At 33.7% G+C, this 16,934-nt stretch overlaps 1 protein-coding gene across 2 annotated transcripts in view; it reads left to right on the forward strand.

Moving 5' to 3' along the window:
• The window catches only part of xmas (RRM_XMAS2 and SAC3_GANP domain-containing protein xmas), a 126,370-nt gene that overhangs the window by 11,593 nt on the left and 97,843 nt on the right, over positions 1-16,934 (forward strand). For both annotated transcript variants that reach the window (XM_067263492.1, XM_067263493.1), the window contains one exon: positions 12,098-12,200. In XM_067263492.1, coding sequence (XP_067119593.1) covers positions 12,098-12,200 — 103 coding nt within the window. The remainder of the gene's footprint in view (positions 1-12,097; positions 12,201-16,934) is intronic.

Consider the following 16,934-nt stretch of genomic DNA (forward strand, 5'->3'; position numbering starts at 1 on the left):
AGTTTATTTAATATAATTAATTAATGCTTCTAGTCCTTTAAATATTATTTTAGTAATGTTAGTCTATTGTGACTATAATCTATTAATAGGGCTTATTATACTGATTTAACTTGTGGATGAAATTAGAGAGATGAATCATTTTCTCAGTTCAAAAGAATAGACTTATTTGCACCCACTCTTGGCATTGGAGGAAGCATTGGGACAGTATAGATAGAGGTGTGCAGCTGAAAATAAAAGAAAATGAAAAATTCCTTTGAGCCAAGAGACTGATTCAATTTTTCTAATTTCATCCTCAAGTTAAATCAGTATAATAAGTCCGATTAATTGATAATAGTTACAATAGACTAATATTAATAAAATAAAGTTTAATATAATTTATTCTTATATACAGTATTGTAAAAATCAGAATAAATACATAATATGACGAATTTAGTCTCTGTAATCCAAATTATTATTGGTAGACCAATCTCACAGCAATCTCATTGGCAAATTCACTGAAGAGGGGCTGGAAAATATTAGACCAGCCTGAAATGCATATGATGTAGTCTTTACAAAATAAAATCAATTTGCCAATGAGATTGCTGTGAGATTGGTCTACCAATAATAATTTGGATTACAGAGACTAAATTTGTCATATTATCTACATATACAGCAAACCATTTATATATATATATATATATAGAATAAATACAGTAAGACCCTGCTTAATGCTGCCTCGCTTAATGCTGATTCAATATAACACAGTTTGCATCCCAGCTTTTTTAGGGCTTCAGCCTAAAAAAAGCTAAAAATATATGCTGATTTAAATTATAATGGCATTTCATTGGTTTGTGTTCGCAAATAATCGTATTATATACAAATCAATCAGCAAAAGGTGGTAAAAAGGTGTACTTTCTTTAAATCTATGTTTATTTGGAGCAATTTTGGAAAAAATATAACATCATGAATACCACAGGAAATATTGGCTTCTCTTGGCAAGAATTAACTGATAAATGCACGAATGAAGTGTGGAAGAAGTTATGGCTGAAGGTATCCAAGAATTCTCAATGAGAAGAGCCTATTGCTGTATTGTTAGGTTGACCAAACTCAACCTAATCGATATAGAAGAACTAGGAGATATAGACAAGCAGGATATTGAGAAGTTATATTTCTGGTGAGAGCCTTACCAACAATGACAATTTTCAAGAACTGGCAGAACATGGAATTCATATGGAACTGGAAAATAGAGATCCTGAAAATGAAGAACCCAAAAAATTAGTAAAAGTTTGGTAATGATAACCGAAATTGTTGATCAAATTGTAGCTAGACTGAATGAATACAGGTACTCCTCACTTTACGACCTATCTGCTTAATGACCACTCGCACTTATGACCAATCGAGTTTCGACCTGCAATTCGGGGAATCCCATTTCTCAGCTTGAGTGTTGATCAGTGGCGAATGGTGACATGCGCACTAAGCATACTATAATAGGCTTGCGTTTACTGTAATTGTCTTATAGTACTATAATAGGCTAAAAGCGTACTATAATAGTCTTTTTATGAATAAATTTGAAGTTTGTTGTATAATTTGTATAATTTTACAATGATCCTATATTCCCGGCGCAAGCTCCTTGCTTATCGACCAATTCACTTAACAATGTAGTTATCGGAATGGAACTCGGTTGTAAAGTGAGGAGTACCTGTACAAAGTTGAAAGAGAGCTATATACCAACAGTTGAAAGAAAGCAAGGGAGAGCTAATTGTCATCTGTGCCCCTTGGAGTAAGTCCTCTCAAGAGCCCTACTAAGGGAAATGAATGCGAGTAGATGATGGAATATTGTATGCATGTGAATGAGTTGGTGCAGGTTGCAAAGCCAGTTGTACCTTCAAGAATAGCAGCTTTCATTAAACTATCCCTAATGTGATTGTATCTATTGCAGCAAAAAATTAAGTGGTGTTTGGTCTTCCTGAATATCACAATTGCATTGTGGATTTTCCCCAAGGTTAAACCTGTGCAAGTAAAGCTTAAAGTTTCTGTGTCCTGTAAATAGCTGAGTGAGGGTGTAACTAGAGTAAAAGTGGCAAAGAATTGCAGTAGTGTCAACCTTGGGGATGAAAGTGTAGGTGAGCCTACCAGTGGTGTCATGGTCCCAGCTGTCTTGCCAGAGAATGAAGATTTGCTTCACGACGTGATTGTTGATGTACAAGGTAGGAATGTAACTGAAAGTACTAGTGACTGAAGTCTTTGCAGCTTGTTTGGCAAGACGGTTAGTGGTCTCATTGCCGAGAATCTCTGCATGACCCAGGACCATTGGAACTCTATTCTAATGTTATTGTCTAAGTGTATGAGATGGATGAGTTCAGACTTTGCAATCCTGTGTAAAGCTATCCTACTGTCAGAATAAATGCTATAATGTCCTTCTTACACCTAATTTACATTAGGCGTAGGAAGTGTGCTAATATATATTTTGCACCAATGTTCCTCATCTGTTGGCTAAACAATGTTTATTGTTACATAGCATTATCAAAAATGTTTCTTACAGATTTGTTTAGACATACCTGATGTGTACGGAAATTTCCATTTTTTTGTCGATATACGTAAAACTAAATCTGCTGTAGACAGCAGAGTTTGTTTTATGTATATCTATTTTATAAGAGGATAAAATGGATGCAAGAGCTTAGCATTCTAGAACATCAGGAGGATATTAGAAACAATAGATTATCAACCAAATTAGCTAAAAAAGTGCATGACCAAGATTATCTTCTCCTCTGGCCCAAACTAAATTACTCAAATGGTGCAACAGTCATAAAGAATTGTTCATATGGGAGAACCTATACATTGCCCCCATAACACCGTGCAACACACCACCCTTTGAAATTCCATAATTGTGGATAACTTTATTCAAGCAATTGAATTTATGATTCTAATTTCTCTTTTATCGCATGTTCATACTGTTCACTCAATTGCTTATTTAATATATTTTGGGATATAATAACATTCATAATGCTTTTCATACTTTGGAAGATCTTTTATTTTAAATTTCAATTTCCATATCCCATCCACGCATGCCACTTATTTTCATAAGTTGGTTTGAAAACTAATCATTTGAAAAATATTTGTAATCAATAATCACCTGAAGATGGTAGCTTTAGGCTGCTGAAAATACTAGCAAGTGCCTTTATGCTCTAAATAGATGCAAACAGTAATGCCACAACACTTAAGTGTGTTTATTTTACTTAGTTAAACATAGGCATAAAGTGTAATTCTTCTTATAATATGTATAAAATTAACTTTTTCTAAATTAAACACTTCTAAAAAATCTTTAAATAGATTTAATGTAATATACAGTGGAACCTCAGTTAATGAGCACCTCTCGTAACGAGCAAAACAAATTGTAAAAATGTTACTCACTTAATTAACGAGTGATGAGAAGAGGGGAAGTCCCAGATTATTCACATACTACATCAGTATGTGTTTAGCACTTGTTCCACTAGCATCTTAGTATTGCTTGCAATTACACATTTTTCCGAACTTGTGTTCAGACATATTACATATAAACATCAACAGCCATAGCCTGTTATATAATAAACACGTTAAACATTATGCCAAATTCTTGGGCTATGTAAAGGCTATAATTAAATATTAGAAATTAATTAATTTGACTAGAGGTAGGCAGTTATGCTGCCTTCTTGTATTAAATTTAATGACTAATTCGAAATTAAATTTCAATTTTTTTTTGTTTTCTGCAAATTGAATTAGCATGTCAGGTTTGGTTCATTTCATGCTAGAAGAAAAGATGATGATTCATGCTTCTTAACAATATACGAGGGCTATTTTTTAAATAAGGTCCATTTGTGAATGAAAGTGAGAATAAAGCACAATCACGGCAGTATGAATACGCTTCTGCTCCGAGCAAGCTTGGTGCGCGTTTTGACGCCATTTGCAGCCATATCGTCTGTCTGTATGCTGAGCTGTAGAAGTTTAAAATGTTTAAGAAAATCGAGTCTCCCACTGACTGTGAGATATGATCTGTTATTCGATTCTTGAATGCAAGAAACTTGGCAGCAGTGGAAATTCACCGTCAGATTTGTGAAGTTTACAGTGATAATGCTATGAGTGACAGTAAAGTTCGAAAATGGGTAAGAATGTTCAAGGATGGGCGAGTTAATGTGCATGATGAGCCACGCCCTGGTCGACCTTCTCTGATTTCTGAAGATTTGATTCGTGATGTGGATAACAAAATTTGAGAGGACTGACGATTCACGATTTCAACGTTATCAATTGAATTTCCACAGATTTCAAGATCAGTTTTGTATACCATTGTTTCGGAGAAACTGAATTATCGAAAATTGTTTTCTTGGTGCGTTCCAAGACTGCTTTCTGACGATCACAAAACAAAAAGATTAAACAGTGCTTTATCGTTTTGACTCGATACGATCATCCACACAGTCCAGACCTTGCACCCAGTGATTTTCACTTGTTTCGATACTTAAAGGAGTTTCTTGGTGGTCAACATTTCAACGACGAAGAAGTGAAAACTGGTCGTGGATTGGGCTTCTTGACAGGCGGCAGATTTCTTTGAAGTCGGAATTCAAAAAATTGTTGAGCGGTATGACAAATGTTTAAACAAAATGGAAATTATGTAGAAAAGTAGATAAAAGTATGTAGAATATGGAAAAAAATATATTTTAATGATATTTACAGTATTTTTCTTCTTATTAAAAAACGAACCTTATTTAAAAAATAGCCTTCGTATATTGTATAATTTTCTTTGAATAAACATTATATTGGGTTGAACCAAAAGTTTGTTCGGGTAGTTACATAATCGCTCGTCTGTTGTTCTTACTAACAGTAAGTTTTAACTTGTTTAGGCTGACATTACAAATATTTGCATATTTATTACGTAAGTTTAATTACAGCTATTTTTTAAAATTTTGCTATCTTTTAAGAAAAAAGATAAGGTGCATTTTTGACATCTCATGCTTTATTATTTCTGAAAAGAAAAAAATGTGACAAAAAGTCAAAAAAAGATAAGTGCTGTCTATGGGGAAGATGCAGTTATTGATCGAACATGCCAGAAATGGTTTTTTAAAATTCGGAGAGGGAGATTTTTCTCTCAACAATGCACCTCGGTCAGGATGACCTTCAACCATAGAAGATGAATCCATAACGGCTTTAATTCAAAATGATCAACATAAAACAACACGAGAGATAGCTGACATTTTAAAAGTATCCCAAACATCTGTTGTCAGACATTTGGCTGGCCTTGGATAACTTTCCATTATGATGTTTGGGTTCCCCATCAGTTAAGTGAACAAAACCTTATTGAGCATGTTTCTGTATGTGATTCACTTTTAAAATACAATGAAGATGATACCTTTTTAAAGCGATTAATAACAGGCGATGAAAAATGGATCATTTGCAACAATATTCAACGCAAGAGATCTTGGAGTAAGCCAGGTGATTTTCCAGTGCCACAACCTAAAGCTGGTTTTCATCCCAGAAAAGTAACAATTTCAGTTGGTGGGACTGGAAAGGGTTTCTTTATTACGAGCTTTTACCCAACAACCAAACAATTAATTCCAATAAATATTGTATCCAGCTGGATGAACTAAAGGCTGCAGTTCATTAAAAACATCTGGAACTTGCAAATTGACAGGGAGTGGTATTCCATCATGATAATGCAAGACTGCACATATTGTTAAACGTGCTCCAAAAACTTCTAGACTTTAACTGTGATGTTTCAAGTCACCCTGCATATTCTCCAGATATTGCTCCCTCAGACTATTATCTTTTTCATTCATTATAGATAATTTAAATGGCATAGAATTTCAATCTTTAGAATAAAAAATCACATTGATAATTTCTTCAATCAGAAACCCACCCAATTCTACACAGATGGAATTATGAAACTACCAGTCAGGTGGCATAAGGCTATTGAACAGAAGGGTGAATACATTGTAGATTAAAGGTTTTTATTTATTTCAAAATCATCATCATCATCATCATCATCAACCCTGGGCTTGTTGGTGTCTGATGCCTTTTCCACTATTTTCTTCCATTTCTCTTGATCCATTGCCGATTTTCTAATTCCCATACATTCGCTCCACACCACTTCTTTACGTCATCAATCTATTCTCTATATGGTATGCCTCTTTTGTTGGATCCATCGATAATATCATAGACTAAAGTCTTAATTTTTCTGTTTTCATTCATTTTTGTAATGTGCCCAAACAGTTGAAGTTTTTGTATAATTTTTTGTAAGAGATTCTTTTTCATTTATATTCTATTATAAAGTTCTTAGTTTGTGACTTTCTGCATCCATTCTATTTGTAAGATCTTTCGGTAACAGTGTGTTTCTAATGCTAATATTTTTCTTTCCATATCTTTTGTTATTACCCATGTCTCACAGGCATACAGCACACAGGAGAAGATGCAGGTGTTCAATACTTTTAATTTTGTCTGCAAACAAATTGCTTTACTTTTCCAGATTTTGTCCATTGCTTTCAAATTTGTTTTTGCATTGGCTACTCTAATCTCTATTTTTTTTTTTTTTGTTTTTTGCAATCCAGATTATAGGTTAGTTTGCTTCCTAAATATGTAAAGCTCTCTACATTTTCAATGTTTTTCTCATATACTACGATGTTTCTTGTCATATAGTTATCACCAAATATCATTGTCTTAGTTTTTTTGCTATTGATAGTCAGTCCATATCTTTTTCTTTCATTAAGCAGATGTAATGTTTTTGTTGTCTAGTTGTTGTTCACTTTCTTCAATGATAACTATGTCATCTGCAAATCTCAGGTTATTGAATTTTACACTATGAACTGATGTTCCCTGCATCTCTTGTGTCATCTTATTCGTGACTAAGAGACTTATGAAGACAGTTGGAGATATAAGATCTCCCTGTCTGGTGCCTCTTTTTGGCTTGAACCAGTTTCCTAGCTCCCCATGCAATCTCATAGCTGCTTCTGCATTATCATTAATATAACTTAGCAGGTTTATTAGTTTATGATCCACTCCATAAGATTTTAGCACATCCAAGGTGGCTATGCTGTCAAATGCCTTCTGAAAGTCCATAAAACAAGAATAGATGTTTTTCTGCTTTTCTTCTTGCCTTTTCAACTAATAGCTGTAATGTTAGTATCTGCTGTGTTGTACAATCAAACGTACTACACCTAGGTGTAGTACGTTTGATTTTAAAGGTGTAGTAAGTTTGATTTATATTCCAGTAAACGTTTCTCTTTTGTTTTATTTGCATTATGGCTTCACTGGCTAAAGTTTATAGAAGATTAGTTATTAAACTTTCTAAAGCAAGAGCGAAGTTCGAATTCCTTAAACAGTAGTTTAGACCCATCAGTGCGCAGACACGGTTTTTTGTAAATTCGAACGCCGTTTTTTGTAATTTCGAATTTCGTTCGTTTTTGGTATTCGTTTAACTGACGAAGGCTGATTAACGCAGCCGAAAACGTTGTTAAGCTATTAAAGACTTTCTACTGGATATATTAAAGGTGTAGTATGCTTGATTTATATTCCATTAAACATTTTTTTTGTTTTATTCTCTGTATTGTACTTCTGTCTTTCCTTAAACCTGCCTGTTCATCTGCTAAGTGTTCTTCCATCAAACTGCTTAGTCTCTCCTTTAAGATCATCATGAAAATTTTCCCTATGTGGCTTGTTAGGGCAATTGTTCTATAATTTTTGCACTCTAACATGCTGCCTTTCTTATGTATTGTCACCAATACTGATTTTGCCATTCTTTAGGTATTTTTCCTTGTTTCCATACCTCATTGCGCACTTGGTGTATCTTGTTAATTAAGCTTTCTTTTTACGCTTAATCATTTTTCCTGTGATTTTGACATGTTCGGGACTCTTATTTCACTGCCCTTTCAACTTCCTCCCTCATAATATCATTTTCATTTTCAACACTTGGTGGCGATATCTTCCTTAATTCATCTACTAGATTCTCTAATACCTCTGTATCTAATGTTTCCTTTTATAGTTCAGAGCAGTAACTTGTCCACCTCTGTAGGACTTCCACCCTGTCCACTAACACTTTTCCATTCTCATCTTTGATTGCCATTTGCTTTGGTTTCCATTTCTGGTTGACATTTCTGATCATCTTTTATACTTCTCTAGTCTTACATTCACCATATTATTTTTCTGTTTCTACACTGATCCTCTAGCCGTTTTGCTTTATCCATCCTAACTGATTTTTTCACTTCATTGCTCTTTACCTTATACTGTTTTTCCAACTCTTCAGAAATGTCTCTTCTAGGCCTAAGATGCTCTTTTCTCTTGGACAAGATTTCGGGTTTCTTGTGCGATCTATTTCTTGTTGATTTTTTTCCTCTTCTGGTAGGGTCTGCTCAATTGCTTCTCTTATTGCCTTTATTTCTTCCACTCTTGTGTCTAGCTCTTCCATCTTGTCTAGAGTGTTTATCTTCTTCTCAAGGGTATTTCTATATATTCTCCCTATTTTCTCATCTTTTAGCTTTGAAATGTCTTTTTTTTTTTTTTTTTTGTTTTTTGGAAATGTGCATTAACTTTCTTCTTTAGTTTTATCTTTATGTTTGCAATGACTAAGCTTTGGTCAGAATCTATGTCAGCTCCCTGAAAGGTTTGACACTATTGAACTGATGTTGACCATCTCCTTTGGATCAAAATCATATCAATCATGTTTCTTGTTTTATCACTTGATCTCATGTCCATTTTCTACAGTTCTTTTGCTGGAATTTGGTGATGCATATCATTAAACCTTGATGTTGGGCAAATTCAAGCTTTCCACTTGTTCATTTCTTGCTCCATATCCATACTTACTTATTACTCTTTCCCAACCTTCATTATTATTTTCAACCTTAGCATTCCAGTCACTTTGATTGATGATCACATCTCTCTGCAGTGCTTTCTCTATTATCATGCTTAGATCTTTATAGAAAAGTTCAATCTTCTCTTCACTGCTATCTGAGGTAGGTGCATATACCTCGATTACTGATATATTAATTGGCTTTGCTTCAAACCTTGCCATCATCAATCTTACGCTAACTGGATTGTATCCTAACAATGCTGCTCGTGTTCTTTTATTAAGCAGATGTCCAACACCAGCTTCATGCCTTGTATCATTTCCCGACTAGATGACTTCACCACCATTCAGTTCTCCTAATGCTGTCCAATACATCTCTGCTAAGCCTAATATGTTGCATTTAGGGATTACAATCCAGCTGAATTTTTGCTGGATCAACATCATTCCAGCTGCATCCAGCGCAGATGTATTTTTGGTGCAATAAAGTGTTATCTATCTATCCATCTATCCAGCAATTTATGATTTTTTTTAAAGAAATAAAACATTTTTTTTAAAAATACTTAAGAAACTTTTATTATTTAGACTGATCACTATAAATCAGTAAAACTTCTTACACATTTAGGTAGTAAACTTAACTTTGGTTCAGTTTAACACTTGAGATAGAGATAATTAACTTTAAATGTTTAGTTAGATTATAATTATAATTTAATCTTTAAGTTGAATAATAGCAAAGGTAATTCTACTAATTAATTTATATTAATATATTATATTAATGTAAGGATGGATAATCAGTGGCTAAGTGGCTATCAGTCTTAACAGTTTTCTTATATAGGTTCTACATATCAGTCTGTAGTCATTTATAAGTAATTTAATTTGTTGATTCATAAACTCCATAAGGTTTAGATACACGGACACTTGGCAATGTTTATCAAAAAGTTTATTTCAGTCAGCTGAAATAAACTTTTTGATAAACATTGCCAAGTGTCCGTGTATCTAAACCTTATGGAGTTTATGAATCAACAAAAACTACCGGCACGGTTTCAAAATATGTAGTAATTTAATTATTAGTGTTAGTAAAGTAGTGAGTAACTAATTAGTAGTAGTCTAGTAGTTAGTTATTATTATCACACTCATGAATCACATACATTCATATCATCATATATCTAAAATACTGATACTCATTAATTTAATTAACTATTTAACTAACTAGGTATTTTTAGTTTCTCATTAATTTTCACAATAAAATTGCCTATTGTAGCCCACTAACCACTTATAGAATAAAAGTTAAAAACTCTTACTTAATAGAATTAGAGTAGAAGTTATAAAATATTAGTCTTGTCTCGAATAAGTATTTTAATAGGATTAAATAAAATTAAATCAATCACTTCTGTTATTTTTATTGACTTTTCTGGAAGTAGGATCTCAAGAAACAAATGGTATTGACGGTGTTGTCTCCCAACCTACTTCTTAACGCATTCAGCCCTTAGCCCGAGATATCTCGGGCAAGTTGTATAGCGTTACAAAAAATGGGGTCCTTTAGGACCCCTAAAAAAATTTTTTTTTTTTTTGATTTTTCGGATGTTTTCTAAGTCTCCAAATTTTTTGAAAAATTTTTACCCGTGCGAAAAAATTTTATTGCGAGTTTAATTAACCTTTAATGACACGCAATTAACGCTTAATGGTTTTTTTATGGGATTTTTTTATAAAACTTTATTCATCTTTCTAAAGTTCTAGTGCGTCGATTTTACTTCGGTAAAGTTATTTAAAGCTATTTTCTGATGTCAAAAACAGCATCCAATAGTTTTTTAATTTTTTTAATTAATAGATTTTATTATATATACGTTTAATTAAGTCGGGGGGTCGGAAATTTCAATTAAAATCGTAATTTTAAAAAAATATTTAGAAATATACCGCCATCTAGTATTCACCCTACTTTTTACCCTTCTCCTCCCGAGAGTTTCATGAGAATGTCCCGCGAAAGACGACACCAGCTGTTCTCAAGGTCATCCAGCTGTGTAAACAATGACACATCGGTGTCAAGTTTCGCGCTAAGGCGAGACAAAGGAAATTGTACTTTGAAGCTTTTTCTTCAAAATTAACACATTTCTATAATTTTTTTTTCGTTTTTATGTTTAACTACATTAAAATTAAAAAGTATTTAATTCGCCAGAGTCTGAACGGGTTAATGAACTGCATATATATCCCACTGCAGAGAAGGCCCTTTCTGCCTCTATGCTAGTTGGTTTCAGGGTCATCAAATAATCATAAGTCGTTTCGTCACGTGATTCATTGACGTCACAACCGACCGTAAATTAGAATTATGCACCAGGACTAGGAGAGGAATTACTTATTTTATTTAGCGCGAAGACACTTTATTTAGCAAGAGCGGAAAGTTAACTGGCAATTAGATCAGCAGAGGTAAAAGGGCAGGCGGTGTGGTGTAGAGAGGGGGTAAAGCATGTGCCACACTGAACGGCAACGTCAATCTTACTGCCGAGTGATAGCGCACGTAGCAAAGCAGCAACGCGACAATGTAGACTTTTGCTCCATTATTTAGAAAGCTAATTGAGTATTTGTGGATCCAGCAGGCCAAAGAATGTGCTGTATCCAACTGGATTGCTGGATGAGGGATCCAGCAATTGCAATCCTTAGTTGCATTGATATCTCTCCATTTCCTTCCAAAGCAGTTCTAGTTTTTCAGGTGACCATAACGTTCTGACATTCCAGGTTCTTACTGAAAATACTCGTGTTGCTGGGTGAAGCTTTCTTTTTTTTCTTTCGGTAGCCAAATTTTTTGACCCAACCCCGATTGCTCAGTTGTTGTCGTGAACCTTGTTTATCTGGGTGACATCCAAGTCAGCATCTTTTCTCTTTTGCTTGTATTGACATCAGATTTCATTCATGTTGTTGTTTTATAGTTAGTGCATCGACACTCATCTAACCAACCCTCCTCCTTTTTCCAGGCTTGGGACTGGCATGTTTCAAAATAGTATATTTTATTTTTTCTAAAAACCGAACAAACTTCCGGTTCAATCCAATACATAAAATATTTGAGTATTTTTTTCAGCCTGGAATGCATTATCGTATTATTTTTTTAATTAACTTTGACCTGTCTATTCTTGTTATTTTGTTTAGCTAAATATATGGTAGTATACTATACATTGTTTATTCTTATGATGATATTTTCTTATGATGACTAAAAATATGATGCAATTAATTTTTATTTTCTATATAATTATTTTTACAACATAAAATAATTACTTTGATGTTGATTTAAATAACTTAATGTATATAATATTGAGAACTCGATTTTAGGAATCAGCTGCAAATGCAAAGAAAAATGGAGCATTGATTAATCCTGAGATTGGATCAGTTGAAATTTTCTGGGCACAGCAGAGTTCACCAAAGAAACAAATTGGTTAGTATTTATTGTAATCATCCATATAACTTTAAATTCTGCTTAAATTTCTTGATGAAGATTATTTAATAATGTAGTTTTTCCGTAGTGTATAAATTAAAGTAATGTATATTTATAGTGAATACCTTAGTATAGTGAAGCAATCTTTTCTTATTTCTGCTTTCATTATTTCTCTCACAACAATTTGAGTTGTTATTGTAATATGAGGAAAAGTCAAAAAGTTGTTTGAGAACTTTTTCCTTTAATAAAGTTGCAATTGGCATTTTGTTGCTAAGTATTTAAATGAAATCTGGGGGCAACCTGGTAATACTTCTGGCTACAAGGTGTAACATATTTGTTGACATGGATGCAGAGGTTAATCTGTTTTCAGTTGTGAAAAATGTTGCATCATTTGGTTGTATCATCCAAATTGGAAGTTTATGCAGTAACTTGTTTCTTATAGGAAAAAAGCTATAACTCTACTAAAATTCAATGCATGTTGAAGAATGTGTATGGTGGTGAAAACACTTTCACCCCTATATTTTACTTAAAGGTTTAAAAAGCTTAATGTTTTTGTTTATTTCTCTTTCCATAATTGAATTGTTAAACTAATAGAATGCAGTTAACTTTATTACTGAAAGCTGTAAGTAGTATCTTACTTGCATGCACATTGAAATCTAATTTGAATAAAAGTGTCATTGACGATTCATGTCATGACGTCTAATGACATGAGGAGAATCTCTGAGCCACTACTGAATCGGTAGTCTTATTGTTGATTGGTCAGACCATCAACTTTCTTTAACATAGGAAGTATAGGAAGTTGACTATTGGTGGCCAGCTCTGCTGAGTAGCTTGTTTGGTAACCGAGTTATTGTATGTAAACCAGAGCAAATATGGTGTTCAAAATTTTGTTCATAAACCAAATTGTTCATAAACAGAGGCATTCATAACCTGAGGCTTGATTGTTCATGATTTGTGGTGTGCATATTTGGCTATTAGATGGTGATGTTAAAATACAATAGAAGGTTTTAAAAGCAATAACAAGTTCATGTAAATTTCTGCCAGTTTCTGTTCAGTTAATAGTTATATTTAAGTATTTATCAATATATACAGTTTTTTAAAACGTGTGATAAAAATATCTGTAGCCATCTTTATATGAATTTTTACAGTGAATGTATACTTACTGGCCAATGAATTAGAAACCTTCATCCATATTAAGTAAATGTAATTTTGTAGCTTATATGCAAACCACTTGAGTCATGTGAATTACCATGTGTTCATAAGCTCCTATTTAAGAATGCTGTTGGTCATTAAGTTTATGAAAATGAGAAAAGCAAAGGACTTGAGGGAGTTTCAAAAATGGCTGATTGTGGGTGCCCATCTTGCTAGAGTCGCAATATCAAGAACTATAGGGCTGACTGTTTTTCCAAAGGTGAGATATCCTGAGTGTTCAATTGGTGGAAAAATAACTCACAGTCAATGTCTAAAAGGAGTAACTGTGACTCCAAAACAGTTAGTCAGGAACATGACTGACATCGTCTGAAAAGGCTAGTGTGGAGAAAAGAACTTCTTCCATGCAGCGATTGTCAGAAGAATTTAATGAATCCTATCCCTGACCCATATCTATCCAAACTATGCACAGGGAACTGAAAAGAATCAGTATGAACAGTTGCAGGCCTATACAAAAACCACTGATTTCTGTGAAGAACAGGAAAGTTCATCTACAATAGTGCCAAGAGTGCTGTGATTGGACATCTGAGGACCGGAAAAGGTAACGTGATCAGAAATCGTGGTATACCTTATTCTGTACTGACAGTAGACAGAGGGTTTGGAGGGAGCCCCACGAAGCAATAGACCCTGCTTGCCTCATTAACATGACTCAAGGTTCTGGTGGGGCATTATGGTATGGGGCATGTTCTGTTGGACAGAACTGGTCTGCTGATATTCCTGGAAGGCTAGGTGACTTCCAACAAGTACCTGAACATTGTTGCTGGTCAAGTTCTTCCTGCATTGTTGTGTTTTTTTTTCTGCATGTGACAGCTCTTTCTTTGATGACAATGCTACTGTCCATCATGCAAGAATTGTTCAGCAGTGGTTCAGCAAGCATGAAGACCCCATCAAGAATGTATGGGCCGTGTTAGAACAATATATCTGCCAGCAAAGTCAGCTTCTGTCAAATTTATGTAAACTAAAGGAAAGTCTAGTGAATGCTTGGTATGCATTGGACTTAAAAGCACTTCGGCACCTTATAGAATCCATACCAAATTGAGTAAATGATATAATTCGAACTAAAGGTGGTCCAATAAACTATTAAATTGCTGTTTCTAATTTATTGGCCAGTGAGTGTAAGTTCAGCTTTTTGTATTATGGTTGTAAAAAACATTTTATTGTCATTTGTAATAAAAAATTATTACTTATAGATGTCCACCTCTTTTTATAATTTATCCTATTTAATGGCTGATGAGAAACTTGCTCCAAAATGCATTTCACAATAAACTATATACATGGGAATGAAAAATGAGTTTTTCTTTTTGATCTATGTGTTACTTTGTCTTGGTGTAATAAGTCTGGTCATTAAACAGCAATTTGAGTCATAATACATGTAATAATGAATAAATTAATTAACTAAAATAAATAACAAAGAATGCTAAAATTAATGTGATAATTTAATAACGTGGACATAATGAACTTAATAATGCATTAATTTTAACATATCGTAATTTATTTCAGTTAATTAATTTAATTTTATTAATTAGTGAAATCAATTTTAAACGAATTTACTTTCTAAATCTATATGTTAATCTTCTCCATACGTAAACTAGCTACTGGAAAATAAACTATTAAAAAACAAAAACCTTAAATTTCCAGCAATAAAAAACATTTAATAATAACGTTTTCGACTGTTTTAAACAGCCATCATCAGTTAAAAACGAACTTAAACAAAAGAATGCAGAAAAAAGAACTCAAGCAATACAAATATTTAAAAAAAACAAAAAATTTCAAAGCAAAAATGCCGTCGTATATTAGAAACTAACAAACAGCGCATGCGCTAAATGTCGTAGTAAGAATAAAAATAAAAATAAAATAACAAAAAATACTGCTGCAAAAATATTTCTATTACAAGAAAGAACGTTATGCATTTCAGTAAAACGACTTCCATGCCGTGGATAAACCGTCTGCGTCTCTATGGTTAATGCAACCCGTGTTAATGTGGGCTTTGTAGATTTCAAGCTTTTCTAGATGTTTCAGCATTTGTTTGTTGGTCGTGGCCCTAATAATAGACGCTTTGTCCCAATGAACGTCGACCTCCTGATGCTTAGCGAAAGCTGCTAGCACAGTAGTATCTAAGCTCTTATTGATGGAGTATCTATGCTCCTTAAGCCTCTGCTTTAAATGTCTCATAGTTGCACCAACATATACCAGATCTGTATTAAATCGGCAATCCTTTAAAGGTATAGAATATACCCCTGTCTTAAAACTCTGGTTCTCTTTTTTCTTGTTGTTTCTCAACAGTCGATATATTGTAGGATTACGCCGATACAACAGGCTTATGTTGTTGTTTCTGGCTACTTTCTTAACCATCGTGTGCAAGAAAGGAAAATAATTGAGAATCACTTTTCTTCCTTGATTCATAGGAGGAAGCTGCCGATTTTTTGTCTTCTGATATTTGTCGATAAGCCTATCAATCTCCTTGCTCCGATAACCGTGTTGTAATGCTGCAGTGCGAATGTAACTTAATTCTTTATCAGTGTCAATAACACTGGTGCAATGTGTGTAAGCACGCTTGATCCAAGCATGAAAAGCTGCATATTTAAAATTCATCGGATCGAAAGAATTTTTCGGTATAATTATGGGCTGATAGCTGGGTTTTCTATAAATGTCCGTCCATATCTGACCCTCCGTACATGTGATTGAAAGATCAAGGAAATTTACATTAGAAGCACTTTCTTGGTCAAGCCCTAAAGTCAAACCATATGGGTTTTTGTTGATTTCTTGAAGGAAATGCGGAGCGCTAGTATCATTCTTCCAAAGGATGAAAACATCATCCACATATCTTGTATATAAAAGGATTTGATGTTGAAAGATGGGTATGATCTTGTTTTCCAACTGACGTAAAGGATCGCCAATTTAAAGGATCGCCGATTTAATACAGATCTGGTATACGTCGGTGCAACTATGAGACATTTAAAGCAGAGGCTTAAGGAGCATAGATACTCCATCAATAAGAGCTTAGATATTACTGTGCTAGCAGCTTTCGCTAAGCATCAGGAAGTCGACGTTCATTGGGACAAAGCGTCTATTATTAGAGCCACGACCAACAAACAAATGCTGAAACATCTAGAAAAGCTTGAAATCTACAAAGCCCACGTTAACACGGGTTGCATTAACCATAGAGACGCAGACGGTTTATCCACGGCATGGAAGTCGTTTTACCGAAATGCATAACGTTCTTTCTTGTAATAGAAATATTTTTGCAGCAGTATTTTTTGTTATTTTATTTTTATTTTTATTCTTACTACGACATTTAGCGCATGCGCTGTTTGTTAGTTTCTAATATACGACGGCATTTTTGCTTTGAAATTTTTTGTTTTTTTTAAATATTTGTATTGCTTGAGTTCTTTTTTCTGCATTCTTTTGTTTAAGTTCGTTTTTAACTGATGATGGCTGTTTAAAATAGTCGAAAACGTTATTATTAAATGTTTTTTATTGCTGGAAATTTAAGGTTTTTGTTTTTTAATCTTCTCCATGCCATTT

This window comes from Centruroides vittatus, unplaced genomic scaffold, assembly GCF_030686945.1.
Source record: "Centruroides vittatus isolate TY-2023 unplaced genomic scaffold, ASM3068694v2 contig_1777, whole genome shotgun sequence".
Classification (NCBI taxonomy): Eukaryota; Metazoa; Arthropoda; class Arachnida; order Scorpiones; family Buthidae; genus Centruroides; species Centruroides vittatus.